Genomic DNA, 20486 nt, shown 5'->3' on the forward strand with positions numbered 1-20486 from the left:
ACACTAGTTCAGTTGTGTTACAATCATTCGTTTTCAAAAAATGTAAGATTTGACGAAAACAAAAATTTAACGAAAAAAAACTTTTTGCGACACAAACATCGAAAATTTTCAAAAATTCTAAAGTTTTTTAAATCAACTCAAACATGCTAAAAATAATTCTAAACGCAAGGGAATACATTTTAAATTGATTTCACCTGCTTTCACTTGTAATAAAATTTGTACTAGCCTTATCCGAAGTGAAATTTTTCCGAGGCCTTCGGATAATCGAGTCTGGACTGTATAAAATTATTCAAAAGTGGTAGAAGATTTCCCACCTTGTCCGATTTTTTTTTTTTTTGTTTTTTGGTAAATTTGGTGAATTCTCGATTTTCCAGATTTCTTTACTTTAGTGGCCACTAGGGTGACACGAAAAATGAAAATTTTGGAGGCATCGATTTATGTATTTTTTTGAAACCAGGGGACTGACCGACTGATATTTTATTTTCTGAGCACTTTGTCAACCGGGGTGAATCGGGACTACAGTCCAAAGAGGGACAACAGTTTTTAAAGCACATAATAGCTTCAAATGTGGAAATCGATGTCCTGTTTCTGTTATCATATGAACCATTTGGAAATATCAATATAGGGGCAGGGGGGCAGAATGGACCATGGGGGCAGAATGGACCATGGGGTCAGAACGGGCCATCCTTGGTTTTGGGCTTTAGAATGGATTTAGACCAACTGTAAGGCAAGGGTCTTATAAAGGACGCCAAATAGCATCACCATACCGAAAACGACGTTTTAATTCATTGTTTTTTTCGAATTATGAGCAAAAATGTAAATTTACTGACAAAACCACGCAAATGTTGTTTATTTCGAGGTTCTTAAATAAGCTTTCTGAAAAGTTGGATTGTTTGAAAAACTTTGCTCAATGCTTATAACGTTACTAGATGCTACTACCAAAGTATACAAACAACAACGGAACCTTAAAATCATTTAGAGGCTTGGTGGTGGAAGTGTTAAATTAAAATCCACTCGGGGGCAGAATGGACCACCCTTTTCCTGCCTTATAAAAAAAATCAAAAGTTAATTTTTTTTGGCTAAACGGATTATTTCACTCCTGGTAGCTTCAAAAATCACGTTTAATGCAACAAAAGTTGATTTTTTAGTTGTTTCGACGCTTAGTTGTAAAAATAGTGTCTTTTTTCGACATATTTACACTATTTTCAAAAATCTTTGTTTTTTTAAGTTACTATTTTTATAAAAGTGATCAAATTTCATGGAAACTATAATGGAAAGGTCCCTCAAGTAATTTCTTATCACCCTTCAACGTTGTATTAGAAGAAATGGCTTGTTTTCTAAGGTGGCCCATTCTGCCCCGCACCCTGGAAAGTAAGTCGAAAAAACTTTTTTTTTAAGGTGGCTCAAAAATAGTTTTAAGTAAAATATTTTCATCAACCAAGTATACAACATTGAAGGGAACATTCCAAAGCATAAGCCTACTACACAGGATTCATAAGTTTTCATGTTTTTCTATGGTTTTTGGTGCATTTCCCTTAGGCGGTCCATTCTGCCCCCCCCCCCCCCCCCCCATGCCCCTATTGTGCAACAACATGGCTAAAATAGTTGTCCTTAATTCGCCCCAAATGAAGCTTATAATTCAAAAAAAAAGCTCGAATCTTTCAACCTCCATCGAAAAACGATTCTCAGTACTAGTCGATGGAGACGCGTGATCTTTCAGCTTTTTAAATTGTAACTTTCGTGTAATCGAAATTCGGCATGGGCTTTCGGAGGAATAAAAACAACAATTTCCGTCAATCTTAACACGTTTTTATTCAATCCTAAAAACCTAGGTGAAAAGCGATATGAACTAAATCCCGCAGCTTCAGATGCTGCTGAGTTGGTTTTTTCCAATGCCCTCGCTTACATTCTATCTTTGTTCGTTTCGTTACATTCGCGCACGTTCACGCACAATTTCTAAAGCTATACCTTACTCAACGGTGACGCTTCGCGTTACCGGTTTTTCTCACACTCTCTACCGTTTTAATCATAAGTGACTCGATTTTTTTTCCTACCTCGGAGAATGAACAAAACTTCTTAGGAACTACTAAACTATGAAGATTTTGTTCGGTTTCTACTGGTTTATTGTGCCTTTTTTTGCGGTTTGCTAAAATGGATTTTAAATCTATTTAAAATTAAAAAGGAAAACAGTTGTGCTCGAGAATTGCATCTTTGTTGTTCGTGTCTTTTGTGCTGAAAAGGTGACTGACTAAAATTGGTAATGCGTGTGCCCAATTGAAGCACATCTTTCTAAGCTCTAAATTAAATGCCTTGCGGAAACGACTAAAGAACCCAGTCACGACGTTCTAGCAGGATTCTAGCAGAGTTCTTACAGAGCTGGATATTCTTATAGAATTCTAGCAGAAATGTTCTACCGTTCTAGCAGGATTCTGACAGAACCAGCTCTGCTAGAATATTTCGTGACTGTGAAGAAGTGGTTCGCTTGTGTATGCTTGTTTGTGTGAGTGTGTCGCAATTAGTAACTTTCGCTAGTGACTTTATCTTCGCTAAACAGACTTTTCTAACGGTAATTTATTAGTTATTCTAGCTTTTCCCTTTCTTCATTATTTTGTAAATCTATCTAAAATATTCTCAAATCACAGCTGAATCAAATGATTTCTATTTTTTGTTTAAACTTTTCACTTTTTTTTGTTCTTCGCTAACACTACGCTCGTTACTCGCTCTATGGACACGCCCCTTTTGGAAAGGTTTCGGTTTTACCGCGTCCTGCCCCATTCATTCCATCGCTAAATCTCTCGGCTTGAAATTGGTAAACACTAGTTAGTAAAAATGGTTTTTATTTAACACGCTTTGGAATGCACTTTCCAACCAGCAAGAGACGCTTTTTTGATCAGTTTTTATTTGTTTTTCGTTTATAATCAACTCGTTAGAATATTTAGACCTAAAAAAAACTAGCTACACTGTCTATACAACTTTGTGTTCTTGGGCTTATCCTGCTGACTTTGTCCTACTTTTAAGACGGAGAATTACGAGTTACTGGAGAGTCAAACGAGAATGCGCGGACTAATTAAATGGATAAAAACAAACTCCTCAATCTATGTGAGTGCGTCGTCCAAAATGTCGCCGCCCAATCGTGGCCAAGGCGGCGCGTGTCTTCGACGGTGGCGGCGGCGGCGGCACCACCCCCGACTTGGCTCAGTGTCATTGGCACTTTTTGCGCTGCTGCAGCTTCATCTTGGCCATGCTAAAGTTACGCTCGGGCCCACCGCAAACTGCGGTCGTGTTGGTGACAAAGTCGTACGCGGTGCGCAGTTCCGACGGGCCGAGCTGGTGCTGGGAGATCATACCGCGCAGGGCGCACGGATCCTTCGTGGACGAGTAGAAGAACAGGGGGTGGTGGTAGCGGTGCAGTTTGACGCTGTCTGCCACGATTCCGGTCAGGTAGACGTCCTCGAGGTGGAAGATGGGCGTCGTGAGGAGCCGGCGGTAGAGTAGTTTGGCGGCGTCCAGGTTCATCAGGTAGCCCGAGCCGGACAGGTAGTTGGGGTAGAACTCCTTGTTGTACATGTAGTTGGGGGAGTACCTGCGAAAGAAAAAGAGCATTTTTGTTTTGCTTTGGTGTACATGATTTGAACGTAATATAAAATTACATTATCACCTCCGTGTACGCACGAGAGCAAGCAGCAGTCAAGTGCTCAGTGCCCCATCGTTTTTTTTTTCGAATTTTTTCGCCGTAATTGATTGTGATTACCCGCGAGTTTGCTTCTCCAGCATGCCAAAGGCCGGCCGTGGCCGTGGCAGTTCGAGTGCGGCCTCTAAAAACCCGCAAAGTTCGTCTACCGGTCGTGTGCAAAAAGGTATACAAACCAACGCCGTGTCGACCGCCATCGCGCAGGGATGCGTGAGTACAGAAGGCATCGACAAAAAGTTACTACATCCCGGATATGTTCCAAGATCACCAGTGCGAACCCATTCCGGTACTTCCAGTGGCACATCAACATCCGCCAACATCCCCATCAGGAACGAGCGACGACGACGACGAAGAAAACAACAACACCGACGGTAGCAGCACTACCAACGACGACGACGACGATGGACGTGCACGCAAAAAAGTGTCGACGTCAAAAAAGAACAACTATCCAGCGGAACGTAGACCACCTCCAATTTTTGTTTTGGACACGTTGGCGGACGATGTTGACGAGTTCCTGGAAGGCCTCGGATATTGACTGAAAATCGGTAAGTCGGCAGTGCAAGTGATCACACTGAACAAAAAGAATTTCGACTTGGTGTTTGAAGAATTGAAGCGTAGCAACTTCAACTTCTACACATTCAACCCCGAGAAGCCCCCTGTTAAGGTCGCCTTACAGGGTTACCAAGACCGTCCAGTTTCCGACCTGAAGAAGCACCTTTCGGACGCCGGAATAAAACCGCGGGAGATAAAAGTGCTCTCGCGCAAGACAACGGTAATAGGTACACACACACTGTACCTGTTGTACTTCGTCCGCGGCACCGTCAAGATACAAGACCTGCGGCGGATTAAGACGTTGGACGGTTTTTGGGTAAACTGACGGTTTTACTCCAAGAATCCGACGGACGTAGCGCAATGCCACCGTTGCCAGAAATTCGGCCACGGCTCGCGGAACTGCAACCTCCGGCCCCGCTGCGTGAAGTGCGCACTGCCACGAAAGGCGGACTTGGGGGACAAGGCAGAACAAACCATGCCGCGCGTAAAGTGGGTGAACTGTGACGGCAACCATACTGGCAATTACCGCGGATGCGTCGCGCGCAGGGCCTGCCTCGAGGAGCAGGAAAAGAGGAAGAAGAAAGCAGCAGCGTCCCACTCTCCTCAGCGAAGTACGAGCGCAGCCGTTCCTGCAGCTGGACAGCGTACGGTTCCAGCGGACAACCCAGCGTTCCCTCCTGGATGGGGGCGGTCGTTTGCAAGCGTGGTCGCTGCCGGTAGCGGCGATGCGACCCAGCAAGGAGTCATCGGGGAAGATCTCTTCACCCTGCCGGAGTTCTTTGCTCTCGCGGGGGAGATGATGACGCGGTTTAGAAGCTGCCGGAACAAGGCGGAGCAATTTATGGCCCTCGGGTAGCTGATGATTAAGCACATCTACAAAGGATAAAATACTGTGATTAAGTTATAAGCTTTTTCTCTAACTTTCCCCTTTCATTTAACAATTTGTTGATTCAAATATGCCTTATTTTTCTGCGTGTATACTTGTATCACATGAAACGTTTAAATTAAGTACTGTGTTATTTGACTTTTACTACACTAATTCAGAATTTACGTTCTAAAAAAATTAAATATAAATAAAAAAATATTATAGTTTTTACTGTGCGCAGTTTGCGCGTGATATCAATCTCAATCCCCAAGATGGCTGCCGTTAACATCCCCCTGTTCCTTGGCAGTTTTTGTATACCATGGTGTCATATCGGCAAAATGTACGGATTTTTGCTTAGCAAGAGTTGGTAGCCTTATCTATGGTGAATCCTGGCCATTACCCTTACCCACCAACAAACTCCCAAGAAGAAGTAGTTTTTTTCCGGCACACGTGGGGGTGTAGATAACCCACCCTTGGTAGCAAACTGTGCTAACTAACATTCCCGTGTCAATCCCCCCGAACTCTACAAACTGCAATGGCGGGCGCCGTTGGTGGCCAACGACTGTTACCTATTTGCTCCAGATCTAGTTTTGATGATCTTGATGTTTTATCTTTTCAGCGCATTCATAATGGAGTACCCGATTCGAGTGGTAGAAATGACAGTTCTCCCATAAGGAATACATTGTAGAAAAAAGCAAAAACTGCTCGAATGGAAATGCTCGATTGCTGTTGATAAGGGAAACACCATCAGATCGTTGAAGTGTATGGTCGGTTGTATTGACAACTTGCAAACAAGGAATTCTACTTCGAATTCGAAGATACGTGCCCGGCCCTGCTCGTTTCCGAAGGAATTTGGATAACAGCTGGGCAATTTGTAGAGGCTCTCAAACCGCATTACATTGCAACAACCGAATTCAAGGCGGATACGACGGTCCTTAAACATTGCCAGTGGGAGATCAAAAAGATGGATCAGCATTTGGGCCGACGCTCGAAGGCGTTAAAAGTAACAACGCCTACAAAGCAGCGATGCTATTTGACTAACGAAGGAGTTTTTAAATACCACTTTTTTTTTTTGCTTTATCTTTGATGACAAAGATAAAGCTGAGGCAATCGTAAATGTTTGCTTTAAAAGCCAAACGAACAAACAACATAGGTTTTTTTTTATAGAACCACGTCCTCAAGATGGCCAAGATGCTAAACATGCTTACGGAACCCGTCAACCCCGAAAACGAACATGCTGCTCCACGTGTCGTCGATGATTTTGTTGCGATGTTGGAGGAAGTCAGCGCTCATAAATATGGCAAATGATACCACCCATCTACATCACGACCCGGACATCATCAAACATTGGGAGTCCAAAGCGTTGGATAACAAGCAGCTATATGGGCTAGCTTGCGTGGTACTTGGTGCGCCTATATCGCTTAAACCACCTAAATAAATAAGTCAGAATTTTTTGTTTCATGATCACGTGAATTCCAAAATAAAAAAAAAATTAAAACAATTTTGCATTGAAAAGGTTTGATCAAATATACCGAAACAAAAAATCTTACTCAACGTATTGCCTATCAAATCAAAAATCAAATTGTTCTTCTAGAATAGCGAAAAACTTTTAACTCATGTAAAAACTTAAAATTTGACTTGGAACAGTAAAGCAACATTTTTCAATACAGTCCAGACTCTTTTATATGGAAGCCTCGGAAAAATTTCACATCAAATACCTAATCGAAGCACGAAAAAAATATCTTTTTTTTCGTTGTCATAATTTTGATTGTCGCGAAGCAATGGAAGGCTGGTTTCGTTACTAGTGTCCGACTTTGTGGGCTGTTGGTATTGAGTGAGCTTCTGGGTTTGCTGTAGGCATGGCCTACATCTCCCCATTTAAGATGTTTGACGGATGTAAAATCTTCATGGGACCGATTGTGGCCAATTCTTGTCTTCACGTGTCTTCAACGCTTGGCAGCTTGAACCAAGCGATGCTTGTTTGCTTGTCTTGCATAGCAGGCGTTGGTGCAGGAACTGGTGTCGGCAAGCTTGATGGCGTAGCCCGAAGCCGGTGCGGTGATCGTCGTTGATTTGATTCGAGACGGCTAGATCGACGCGTTGATCCGGAGCGTCGACGTCTTGGGGAACTTGTGGGCGAGCGCTGTGTCCAAGTCTGTGAAGTCATGATCTTCCGTAACGTAGATGCATCCTACCTTCGCGACGTTCTGGATGGTGATGTGAGATCATCGTGATGTCGAGAGCGGAATCCAACTGCAGCAGTACGGTCGTCTCGTTGGGCGCGATGCGGATGAACTTCACCCCTTCTGCTTCAGGTCCGTCTGCTTAACTGCCCTTGGACGTGACGAAGTCTTCAGGCCTTGGCTGCTCGACCTGTTTCTACGACTTCTGCTCGGCCATGGAGCAATAGCCTTCCTTGTGCCCTGCCACTTGCATCTGCTGCACGTGTGGTTTTTGTAACTGCTTTCTCTGACGGTTGCCCAATACCACGTAGCCTTATCTTACCCTTGTCGTTCAGGTGTTCGTTATCCTCCTTGAAGACATCCTCGTATCGCGCGAACCGCGAAAAAAATCCAACGTTGGCCGTTGGAGTGCCGCAAACTTCTCCGGCTGGGTAACGATCAGATTTGTCAGCTTGAGGATGGCGGCCTTATGTTCAGGATCAGTCAGCATCTTGACAGTTTGAACTATTGCTTTTCTTCGTCGTCAAACTTTAACGTCTGTTGCTAAACAATGAGAGACTGGGTTCGTTACTAGACGGCGTTTATTTAAAAAAGCGGACTGTTGGAATCTGGGTTTGCTGTAGGCAAGGCCTACTACAGTAAACAAATCCGTTTTTCAAAGTTTTTGATCAATTCACGAATAATTATTTTCAAAAATGCTTCGAATTTTGTATCTGCCCATCCTTCAAATGCTCTCAACTCAAAAATAATGAAAATGCAGCTATTTTTAGAGAAAAAGAGAGAATTGCGCTACTTGCCGTGACAACCATACCGTTAATTTCTGAACCGAACTTGGCAAAAACTTTCCTCCACAATTCCCACCACTCACCACTTGCTGCTGGTATCGGTGATCGGCTTCGCCTCGCAGAACAAAAACCCGGTCAGCAGTCGGCGCACCTGCACCAGCCGATTCTTGGCCGACTTGACCGCCACCGTGTTCCGGTCGTAAAACGGAATGGACGCCTTGTACAGCGGCACCGTCCCACCGAGCAGCACCTGCAGCAGGTTGGGCACGTTCACGAACGTGTCGTCGTCACACTTCATGATGTATTTGACTGGAATAAAAGTTTTGTTTTGCAAAGAGTTAATTACTGGATTACGAGATTTTTAGTTTTTGTAGAAAAAAATGATGATATTTGAAGTTCCAGCTCCCGTTTTCACACACATGCCAACCTTCCGCCGTCGCTCTGAAAATAAACCAAAAAAAATCATCTCACAAAATTCCCGCCGTTCGGGTTGGCCGCGACGACCTTCTCGGAGAACTTGTTCAGCGTCTCCACGATGGCGTAGTTGTTCTGGCGCGGATTCTCGAACCACTCCTGCACCATTTCCGTCACGTTGAACTCGATGAAGCGGCCGGCACCGGCCGGAACCGGTCCCACGTAGCGGCCCACCTCCGGCGTGATGGACGGCTTGACGCCCTTGTTGATGGTAAAGTTGACGACGTTGCCGGGTGCGTACGGATGGTGCATCCGCAGCCACTCTTCACCGTGCACGTACACGTGCATCCGCGCGTGGAAGTCGTTCGCGTAGTCCCGCTCGTCCAGCTTGAACTGCAGGTACTCCCGGTTGTTCTGGTTCAACCGGCCAATGGTCTCTGTTGGGGGGGACGTCGGATCGATGTCGGTTAGTCGCCAGCGCCACTCCTTCTCCAGGAATCAAACCTTTGCTTCAACATGACGACGACTTCAAGCTAAAATAAAATAGATCAACCAAGTCCCCGCCACCCCCCGATACTAACCTCGCCCGTCACAATTGTTGTTCACCCACTTGAGCATCATGATCGTCTTTAGCGTCAAATTGTTGTAGCTATCGATGAAGCTCTCCTGAATGATGTCCCCGTACACCTCACTCTCGTTCAGCAACCGCCGCTGCTGCTCGTCCAGTTCGGGCTCTTCGCGCACGTTAAACGCCGGATCGACGTCCCCGCCCGGCTGGAACAAGCTCGGCGGACGCGTCGCCGTGGTCTGCTCAACCAGCGCAAGCGGCGTCGTCTGTTGTTGTTGTTCGCCAACGACGACTGGTTTGCCGTTGCTGTTGCTGGTGCGTTGGTGCAAATACTCGGCCTCGGTTTGACCTAGCAGGAATACTACCTTAACGTTGAGGAGGGCGCCGTCCAGCGGGGAAGGAACTCCGCCCGGCGTGGTGGAGGTGGACTGGGATGGCGCAGGAGAAGATTGACTAGATTTGTTACTACTACTGCTATGAGGATCGGTAGCGCGGCGACTACGGTCGTTGTGCTGGAAAGAAGAAGGAATGGGAGAATAATTAAACTTCTGTGAATAAAGAAATCAATCAAAAACGGTAACACTGATACTACCTCAATAACTCAAAAGTGATAAAAAGGCACATTGAACATTTATGCCAACAGGGGCAGCACATTCTGTTCAACAATTCACTCTTTAAACAAAAAGTATTTTAATTTTTCCTTCCACAGCTGAACGGTAATTATCTCAACAGCAGATTGCTTGCCTTGAGAATAACAGCTTATTCCATTAAACAAACGATTTGTGATTCTTCTATTATGAATCCTGACCAAAACAGTTCAATCTACTAAAAACAAGTTTCCTGGCGCTTGTGGGTGTAAACAAATCGTAAAGAGGTTACCCTAGTAGCAACAAGCGTTACTAACATTCCTTTCCCGCCCCCTCGAGATCTACAAACTGACTTGGCGGTCGCCGTTGGTGGTTACCTATTCGCACCTGCTCTAGTTTTGACAACCTTGGTGTTTTACCTTTTCAACGCATTCGTGTATGCAGTTGATATGAGCACTTTGACGTTCAATTACAGCTTCTAAAAAGGATAAACGTATATGTGAGCTTGACATTTCGGTCAAGTAGGTTTCTCATACTGATGGGCTACATTTTCAGGGTGTAATATTACATAAAATTTCACAAAATAATGCAAAATATATTTTACACCCAGGCCTTTTACACGAAGCTGGATTACTACTTGTTGTGCTGTGAAGTGAGCAAGAAAGTTTCTATCAAATCTTTTTTTTTTTACAAGCTTTACGATCTATGGTAGCGAGTTACACAAATGTAACAACGTATTGTCGCTTGTGTACTATCTTGTGACACGTCTGCTGTAAAAAGATAGGACGTGTCACAAGGTTTTTAGGTTCCCTTCAAAAGTAGCCCTTCAAGCTCACTGGGAATTCCGACCGGTTAGGGGTGGGTTTTGACTGACGGCGTCCAATCTAGAGGGCGTGAATTAGATTCTTGTACTTAGATGTTGATGCTATGCCACTCAGGATAAAGTAATCCAAAATTACAAATTCTTGTAATACTGAATTACAAAAGAGAACTAACTAGAATTGTAACTGTTATGTCCCAAACAGCAGCAAAAAAACCTGTAATAATCCAGAACTCGCTCTATAACCTGGTTGGTAGTCTTCGTTTTCGTCGGTGTATTGACATTTTCTGTGCAGTCGATACGAATCAAAGAAGATCCCTTCTTGGTGTGGAAATAGCAATTAGTTCATTACGTTTCGGACAATGGACTACATCGTTTCCACATATTATTCTTCTGAATAAATCTTCCTCCCAAGAATGGGAGTTTGTTAACTTACATTTTACTGAGCTAGTTTTATTTTTTGAAATTGTTGGCTTCAAAAACATCAAATAGTTCGCTCTACAGCATTGCCTTGGCGTTCTCTATTGCGAGATTCTTACTCGAAACTAGGTGTCCGAAGGTTTGAAATGGTGAGACAATCAAAACCTCTTTTTACACCTAATCTTCCATCCCACCCCGGGATTCGAACTGACGACCTTTGGATTGTGAGTTCAACTGCCTACCATCGACTCCACCGAGACTAGCTTTTTACCCACGGAGATGACTCCTGCACCTGGACTGAGCTAACGACCTAACCTCTAGGTTACACCGGGGCCAACATTTAGGCGTGATTAGACAAATCACGTCTGGGAGCGTCTTTTATAACGTAACGCATAAAAAATTTTTACTCGAACTAAAGTTTTTATCTGCTGGAAAGTTACTACACTTATGCTGTCCTTGTTTACTTGGAAAAAAGATAGATATCTCCTTTTTCCGTCACATTTACTAGCGAGCAGCATTTTCACAGTTATTCAAAGTTTCGAGTTCAGCGGGCACCTGACAAACTATCATGCATCTCCACAGGCGTTCACGACTCCAGGTCAAACTACAGATTGTCAAGGGAAACAGATTGGTCGATGCAAAATAAATCAGCACTGGCAACGTATGTTTTGCGCTTGCAACACTGCCAGTTTTGCTGGGCGTAAAGGGCGGTTGGTGTCCAGCGCGTTTGGATCTGTCAAACATTGGCCAATCTGTTTGCCTTGACAATCTGTAGGTCAAACAGTTTTTCCAAAACTACTCACCCTTTCTGGCGCAGCACTCTGGTGCTGCTGGTGCTTCTGCGTGCGTTCACTGGCCACGGTAATCCCATCCGCACCCGTCACCCGCCGCATAAAATCGGCCAAATCCTTGTCCGGTGGTCTCGGGTCCAGATACTCGCCCCGGAGGCGCGCGTGCAGCTGCGCAAACTGCGGATAGTTGAACCCGCTCACATTTCCCCACGTTTCGCGGATCGTCTGGCGGGCTTCGAAGTTGCGCGGCGCCGAACACACCACAATCAGCAGAAACACCTTCTCGTTCTCGAGACCCTCGCCGGTCCGCTCCTCGGCCGAGCACACGTTGACCGGGTCGATCACGGTGGTGTTTTCCGCCGGCAGCACGTAGTGGGCCGTCTGCCGGGACGTGTTGGCACTCCAGCCGGCGATGGTTCCTGCGGGGAGAAGAAAAAAAGCAAAACGAGGATCATATTAGTCCGGTCTCGAACTCCGAAAAGTGGTCCCGTTCACGAAACGACCGAAACAAATCGACGCCCAATTTCGCCGGCCGTCCAACTCGCACTAAATCAGCTTCAATGAAGGCAAATGGTTGCGGGAGCGAAAAGTTTCAAATTGGAATTCTTGCCCCCAACTTGTTTGTGTTCTTCTTGCTTGTTTGCCCGCGAGAACTGATGATCAACGAGAAGAGTTTCAGGGAATCGATGCAGCCCCAGTGATCGTTCAGTGTTGCACATATGCAAATTTCAGTGAGTGCGATCTAGAAATTGATGCGAGTGCACAATCCAGCATCGATCGTTGCCAGCCCGGAGATTGTCGTCTCGAGACTCGTCACCCAGTGCAGTATTTTTTATTGGTTGCGCTTTCCAATTGGTGGAGGGACACTGATTTGAGACAGTGTTGAATGCAGGGATTCGGTTGATATTTCTTGTAAACTTTTTGACACTGCATTTAGCATTTCCTTTAAAAATATGGGAGTTACTTGACTTACTACTGTCAAAAGAAGCCATTTTGCATCATTACTTTTACATACAAGTCTCCATACAATTTTGACGGTACCGTCATCAGGGATGACATTGGGTCTGGGGGTGAGATTGGGTCATACAAAAATGCAGATTAGACCTTATGTCACCCCATAGACCTAATGTCACCCCTGATAACGGTACTAAACATTTAAATGGTGAAATACGTATATTTTAATTAACATTTTTATTATTATTTGTTTAAGACATCTTTTGAGCCATAGTGCATAATGGTGCAAAGTCTGGTTCCGAAGTTATAACATTTTGAAAAATAGGGTTTTTTTTGGAAAATGTTTTTTTTTTTTTTGATAAAATGTACCGTTATGAACTTATAGCCACCCAAAATACCTATTTTTGAACTTAAAAAAAAATGTTTTATGGGATTTAAAAAGACATATTTTGAGCCATAGTATATAAGCGTGCAAAATCAGGTTCCAGAGATACGATTTTTTGATAAAAAGGTGATATTTGAAAAATATCGAAATTGTGCTCAAAAAAATTGCATTGTTTGAAATAATAATCTTTAGTAAAATTTTCTGATCTATTCAATAAAAATAATTTCTGAAAAATTTAAATCGAGTATAACTTTTGAAAAGGTCTACGAATAGATAATTCCCTTGATTTCATATTTTGGATTTGGGACCAAATTTCAAATTGTAATTATTTCTACTGAGAAGATCAGACAATTCCACGAAAATTAATTTTTAAATATTGTAAAAATAAAACTACAAGTTATCGTATCCAATAAAGCAACAAATTACAAATTACTTATAGTTTTCGAGAAATCGAGCATTTTCAATTTTCGAGAAATTCGAGCAATTTCAGCACTCCAAAACAGTGCACGTTATCAAAAATCGGTGGTTTTTTTTTCGATTGCAAGTTTTATTCAGCCTCTGAAAATATATTTTTTTAAATTTGTTTGACCACATTTTTACTATTTTTCAAACATCCAACTTTTAGTGAAACACTGACTTAATCCACCTATGTGGCTCTTTGCCACTTTTCTTAAAATCCACAATAAAAAAAGTACACAAATGTCACTTAAGAGGTCAAAACTCGAGACAGGGTTGCCAGATCTTCAATGCTTTGGACTCGTTGGAAAGGTTTTTCGATTATCTAACCGTCGGATGATGGACCCGAACATAGTTTACATACATTTAGGTGAGATCCGGCTACAAAATAGTACATAAATATCACTTAAGTCGCCAAAACTTCAGACAGGGTTGCCAGATCTTAATTTTTTTGGACACGTTGGAAAGGTTTTTTGAATTACCTTACCAACGATGTATAACTTTTTTTTTATTCTTAACTCATTTTTATTATGTCCTTTTAACTGTTATGTATAACATTATGGTATTTGAGTCGATTTCCGGTCACTTATCTAACATCCGGATGGATACAAAAACACCAAAACCAAAACGGTTCAGCCAGTGCTGAGAAAACTCAGTGAGAATTTTGGTCACACACACACACAGTTCAGTTTTCGATTCTGAGTCGATAGGTATGCATGAAGGTGGGTCTACGAGCTTTCTGTGAAAAGGCAGAAAGGTACGTGAAGAAACGTTTCATCCAAACAAAAAATACAGATTAAAAATCGCGAAATAATTGGCGAAAATCTAGAGAACTATTATCCATACTTTTCGGAAGACACCAAATCGATAAGAAAACTACTTCACAAGAATCGGGGAATTTATAAATCGCGGTGCTTTAAGGCAAAGTCCGGGTTCCCAAATAATGTTGGCGTTAAAGTCACATCGGCTTCAGAATAAACATTTTATTATCTTTTACATAACATTTTTGTCAAGTTTGCATGGAAACTTGTATAGACGAATGTATGCTGTATGAAAAGTTTAGATTAATCAAACAATATTAAAGTTGACCCTTTTATAAATAAAGATTTCCAGCTATTTCATGAGAAATGAGAAAAAATTGCTAAATAGCTCAATAGTGCTCCAGAGCGTTAGAGTCACAAAGGTCCATTTTGAGGCAGAAAGAGTGAAAAGAAGTCATTGTTTCCACACTCGAGAGTTTGCCACCCTGTTGTACATAGAGAGCAAACCTCGAGTGCGGCATTTGTAAATGATGAAACGGGAAGACCTTAAGGCTCTCTAACTACGACTAACGCAAAGTCACTCACACAGTCATTGGACTCTCACCAAAATTCGTTCGGTCAGAGAATGAGCATACATACCATACGCGTGCTGTAGCAAGACGACGCTTCCATCTTTCTCGATCTTGCGTTGCTACTCTCCAATTTCCCACGTTACAGATCTTCCGGATGTCACCATTCACTTGGTCTCCCCACCGTGCGCGCGGTTTCCCTACTCTTCTGCCTGTTCCGCCTGCTGGTTCAGCGCGGTCAAAAAGCAGTCTGACAGGCTGGCTCTCGTCCATCCGGGCGACATGGCCGGCCCACCTGAGCCTCCCGATCTTTGCCTGGGTGGCGATGGTCGGTTCTTCAAGAAACGCGTGCAGTTCGTGGTTCATGCGTCTTCGCCACACTCCGTCAGACACCTGCACTCCACCGTAGATCGTTTGTAGCACCTTCCGTTGGAAAACTCCAAGGGCACGTTCGTCCTCCTGCCGCATCGTCCAGGTTTCATGGCCATAGAGGACTACCGGTCTAATCAGTGTTTTGTACATCGTCAGCTTCGTGCGTCGTTGCACTCGATCTGATGTGAGGGTCTTCCGTAATCCGAAGTACGCACGATTCCCAGCAAAAATACGAGTCCGGATCTCTTTGCTGGCGTCGTTGTCGGCGGTTACCAGCGATCCCAAGTACACGAACTCGCTCACCTCCTCCAACTCATCACCATCCACAGTTAGAGGGGTGAGACTTGGGGGGCCGACGTCCTTCGAACCCCTTCCTCTCATGTACTTCGTCTTCGTCGTATTCATGCCAAGTCCTACACGCCTTGCTTGTACCTTCAGTCGGGTGTAGACATCCTTCACCGTCTCCAGGTTTCTTGCCACAATGTCGATGTTTTCGGCAAAAGCAAGCAGCTGGCAGGACCTGTTCATGATCGTGCCACTCGTGTCAATGCCCGCCCTTCGAATAATGCCCTCAAGGACGATGTTGAACAGCGCACAGGATAAGCCATCACCTTGCCGCAGCCCTCGGCGTGGTCCAAAGGGTTCCGCTAAATCCCCCGAAACACGCACATCACACCATTCAAGGTAGCCTTGATCAGTCGAGTCAGTTTATCCGGAAACCCGTTCTCGTGCATAATCTACCATAGCTGCTCGCGGTCGACTGTATCATAGGCCGCCTTGAAATCGATGAAGATGTGATGTGTGGGCACGTTGTTCTCACGACATTTCTCGAGGATTTGTCGGAGACAAAATATTTGGTCCGTGGTGGCGCGCGCGCCAGTGAAGCCCGCTTGGTAGGGCCCAACGAACCTCCTTGCATGGGGTGACAGCTGACGGCAGAGGATCTGAGCGAGGATTTTGTAGGTCGCGTTGATAAGCGTGATGCCGCGGTAGTTGCCGCAGTCTAGCTTATCGCCCTTTTTGTAAGTGGGGCACACGACACCATCCATCCACTCCTCCTCCCAGATCTTGGAGATCACACAGTGAAGCGCTCTCGCCAGTAGTTCTGTTGAATGAGAATGAGCAAGAGTAAGAAAATGAGAAGCAAAAGAGAGAATGGGCATGAGGCTTTGGGTCGGCTGGCAGCTTGAGATCTCCGTTTTCGTTCGTTTCCACGTCGTGTTTGCGTTCGCTTAGCAATGACGATCATAACAGGCGCTGTGTGTGTCGTTGTCGAAGATGAATAATTTAATTTGGTAAATGATCCTGAAACTTTTCAGGAAAATCAGGGTTGTTAAAATATCAAAATATCAGCTCTCAGCAACTACAATTATCCCGCCTGAATATTCATGCCTCAAATACAACTGCTCTTCTCTCCTTATTGAAACTCTCAGCACCGAACATAGCCGAACACGTTTTCGTGTTTACACACTCGCGATTGACATTTGCCTTTTCTCTCTCATTCCCGCTTCTCCGATCATCCTACCGCAACAGCGTTTAACCACAAACGCCGCTACAAAATCAATTTCGCAAACCCAGTTTAACGGGACGTCATGCGTGGTCGGCTCCTAATCGCCATCTCACGGTCTCTCTTTGCAGTTTTCGGAGAGATTGAGAGACTCAGCGGTGAGAGCGCCTAGGCGTGAAAAGAATAGGAGTGATAGAGAGAGAATGACATCGCTGGGAATCACGTGATCACGTGAAGAGATCTCACAAGCTATAGTGACGACCGTCATTCTCTCGGATGTTTTTGGTGCAGAGATAATCAATTGATAGCTTTTCTATAACTCATTTGCAACACTGGAAAAAATAATCACGATATGTAAAATACCTCTACAAACAACACAAAGAAACCATTTTTTGATTGAAACATTCTGAATCAAGATTTTAATGTTTTTCTAAAACAAACATGGTCGCCAAATGGCCGATTGGGAATGATGCCTTTCAGAGCCTTAAGTGTTTCTCGTTGATGCTATGAATTCACCCCTGCTTTTCGTGCACTGAAAAGGTGTCACACGTCACACCGCCACAACAACAATAACAACGCAAGTGTCGCCCGAGATTCGCGCGCGAAAAATCTCTCTCGCGTGTGCGAGTTGCGATCAATAAAAATTATAAAACAAATAATGTCCATAAATTGGCACCAATCAGCACCAGCAGCAGAAATAAATATAAAGCAATAACCTTTGCTGGCACCTTTCGCACTTGTACTAGAAAACAAAGTTGCGGTGGCGACAAAATCACAACTCCTGATGCGTGCATTTATAGCTGACGCACGCACGCATTTACGCACCTCGCCTTTTCTATGAATGACAACAGAGCGCGCTCTGGCATTGCGTACATTTGTCTCGATTCATCGATGGCCAACTTCATTCACAATTTCAGGAATTATTTCGGGCGTCAGATGGTGACAATAGACAAAACGGTTTCTATTCATGTCCGTCGGCTCAATTGATTTGCCGTGGCCATCAATTGCCTCAATAGCAGCAGCGTTTCTTCTTCGTTGGAACTGGAAAGAGTTCCTCCTTTTCTCTATAGATTACAACCAATCAATGTAAAAGGGGGAATTGTGCTGCCCCTGGCGACAGTCCTGGTGATATAGATATATTTGGAGCAATTTCGTCTTTACGTAATGTGTTCGAGGGGGTACATCCAATTGTCCCCTGATTACATGGGTTAGGTCATGGAATTGAGAGTCAACAGAATGATTTCTGGAGGCGACATGTATAAATTTGCGCGATTTTTCAAGACCACCTCCATAGCGTTGCAGCTTGGTAGGCATCGCAAACAAACATCTTTTAAATTCATTGAAATTTTCCGGTCGACATCCCTTAAACTTGAAATTAGAAATTGTCATCTTTTCAATCACGTATCCACAGCAGTGACTTTTTCCTGCTGCTATGCAGAACCACTCCGCTCATCAGTTGACAATTTGCATGCCAAGCTTGTTGTGCAAATAAACACAGTAAAAAAAATCATGGTAAAATTTCATCTAAAAAGGAGTACATCTTTTATGTCAGATAAAAGCTTTAATTTTACCTCTAATAATGTGTAAATTTACATCTGGCAGACGCTAGGAAAAAATATCTGTAATCCCAAAAAAATATCAAACCGGCGATAGTTATATCTAGCTTACTAAGTCAGCGCCACAACCCGCACGGCCATCTCGCCGCTGTGAAAACTGAACGATCAAAGCCAATGTACCTCTACGTATCTCGTATATCGTATATGTACCCTATATGCAGTAAATACAGTATACAATGCACGGAACACATAGAGCTACATTGGCTTTGATCTTCCAGTTTTCACAGCGGCGAGATGGCCGTGCGGGTTGGGGCGCGGACTTAGTAAGCTAGATATAACTATCGCCGGTTTGATATTTTTTTGGGATTACAGATATTTTTTCCTAGCGTCTGCCAGATGTAAATTTACACATTATTAGAGGTAAAATTGAAGCTTTTTTCTGACATAAAAGATGTACTCCTTTTTAGATGAAATTTTACCATGATTTTTTTTACTGTGAAGCCACCGATCTAAATAAAACAAGGTTCGTCTAATTACTGGCCTGCAAGCCACTCTGCCAAACCACGTCGACCGCATGCGGAACTGCAAAGCTGCAAATTGCCAAAAATTGAAATTTCTCAGAAGCTCAAAAACTCGAAGAGTCTCCCCACGGACAGCGGGAGAGGGAGCATTGACCCCTCAAAGTTCCAAGGCCCAAATTGAGTCCCCGCACCGAAATGTTTGGTCTAGACGTTTAGTTTTCCAAATTTATTTCAATTTTATGCCGACTCTGTCCCCGCACAGTCAGTCAGTGTATAGCCCTCGTGATAAGAAATCGGTCGGTGCCGCCGGTCTGTCGAGATTCAATCAACCGGTCAATTGATCCAATTGAACCAGCCATCGTGTGGTGGAGAAAAAAACCGTTGGCAAGAATTCGTGTCGAGGGCTTGTGTGCAAAATATTTGCTGAAGTAGGGGAAATATACCCTTTCTAATCAAACACCTATCTTCGTCATATGGAGAGTTTGATGCTCGATTAAAGCTCCAAAAATACTATTTAGGCTGTAAACTTACCAGCAACAGCACCGCCTCGAGTAAGCACGCAAATGTATGCCACTTACTGGCCAAAAAGATCAAATTTAATGCACTTTTGATCATAATTTCTATTTTGCGAGACCATTTCTCATCATTTTGGTGGCACACACATCCACACGCAAGATCAGAGGTTAACTGCTTAACGAAAGTCGCCATCAATATCCTTTCACTTGCGCTAACGATTTCAAAGCGCTTAAGATATAAAATTGCTTCCAACTACCGGCAACATGTTCTTTTGACCGTTACTTAGTCACTCACTTGAAAAATAATCCCGAAACATGTAAATAATTAGCAAGCGCCATCAAAAAACAAACGCGCCAAGTCTTTTGACGTTTCAATCTTGATGACCCATTCCAAGCGAAGCCTGAAGAAAACCGAGCGAGAGGCAAAGGCAAATAAAGAACAAAGGGTGGCCACCAACACCACCAGCAGCGCTTGTGGTGTTGCCAGGAAACTTTCTCTATAAATGCTACTTTTCGTGAGTGTTCGCTCAAAATTTCATCAATTTTGGCAGCACGAAGCAGACCCAAACGAACGTTGGAAGAAGAAAAGAACTAAGCTGAAAATAGAAAAATGGGCGTGGCCCAATGCACACGACTGATTAGAATGCGTTTTTGAAATATTTTTTTAAAATGCTTGTAAAAGAAATAGCATAACTTTTAATAAAAGTGAAAATAAACAGAAATGTTCACAAAAAGTTGCTCTACTCGTTGGTGTACTTGGTTTAACTGAATTTCAAGGAACACTCCAGATTATCCAACATCATTCAAACAAGACCGCTTATTAGGCTTAAAATGGGTTTATTTCCCCTAGTTGTCGGGAATACTTTTGATAAATTTGGTAGAGAATGATAAATTCCTTTGTATCGAAACACACATTTATTTTCCAAATTAATTCTTAAAAATAAAATTAAAGCTTAGAACCAGTTTTTTGAAACGATGCGGTCCGAAAATCTTAAATAGCTTTTCACCATTTAACCTTCCCTTGGTATTACAAAAAAAAATCACATATAAGGTATTGGGGTCCTTTTTGACCCCAAACTTAAAAAAAATCGTCAACAAATCCAGTTTTTGACCGCTTCCGGTTCATTTGGTCACAAATGAAAGCTTAGAACGTCTCCTTTCCGGAAAACGACCTGGAAAACCGGATTTGATCACTGTGGCCACCGGGAATTGGC

The 20486-nt window shown here is 43.5% G+C and overlaps 1 protein-coding gene across 1 annotated transcript in view; it reads right to left on the reverse strand.

The window, feature by feature from the left end:
* Positions 1 to 1793: 1793 nt before the first annotated feature.
* LOC120430223 (beta-1,3-galactosyltransferase 2-like) overlaps positions 1794 to 20486 on the reverse strand; it is a 33853-nt gene continuing 15160 nt past the window's right edge. Inside the window, exons 3-6 of the mRNA XM_039595302.2 lie at positions 11689 to 12095; positions 9072 to 9570; positions 8160 to 8385; positions 1794 to 3583 (exon numbers count right to left, since the gene is read on the reverse strand). Of these exons, the coding sequence (XP_039451236.1) occupies positions 3202 to 3583; positions 8160 to 8385; positions 9072 to 9570; positions 11689 to 12095 (1514 nt within the window). The 3' untranslated portion in view covers positions 1794 to 3201. The remainder of the gene's footprint in view (positions 3584 to 8159; positions 8386 to 9071; positions 9571 to 11688; positions 12096 to 20486) is intronic.

Source organism: Culex pipiens, chromosome 1 (genome assembly GCF_016801865.2).
Source record: "Culex pipiens pallens isolate TS chromosome 1, TS_CPP_V2, whole genome shotgun sequence".
Taxonomy (NCBI): domain Eukaryota; kingdom Metazoa; phylum Arthropoda; class Insecta; order Diptera; family Culicidae; genus Culex; species Culex pipiens.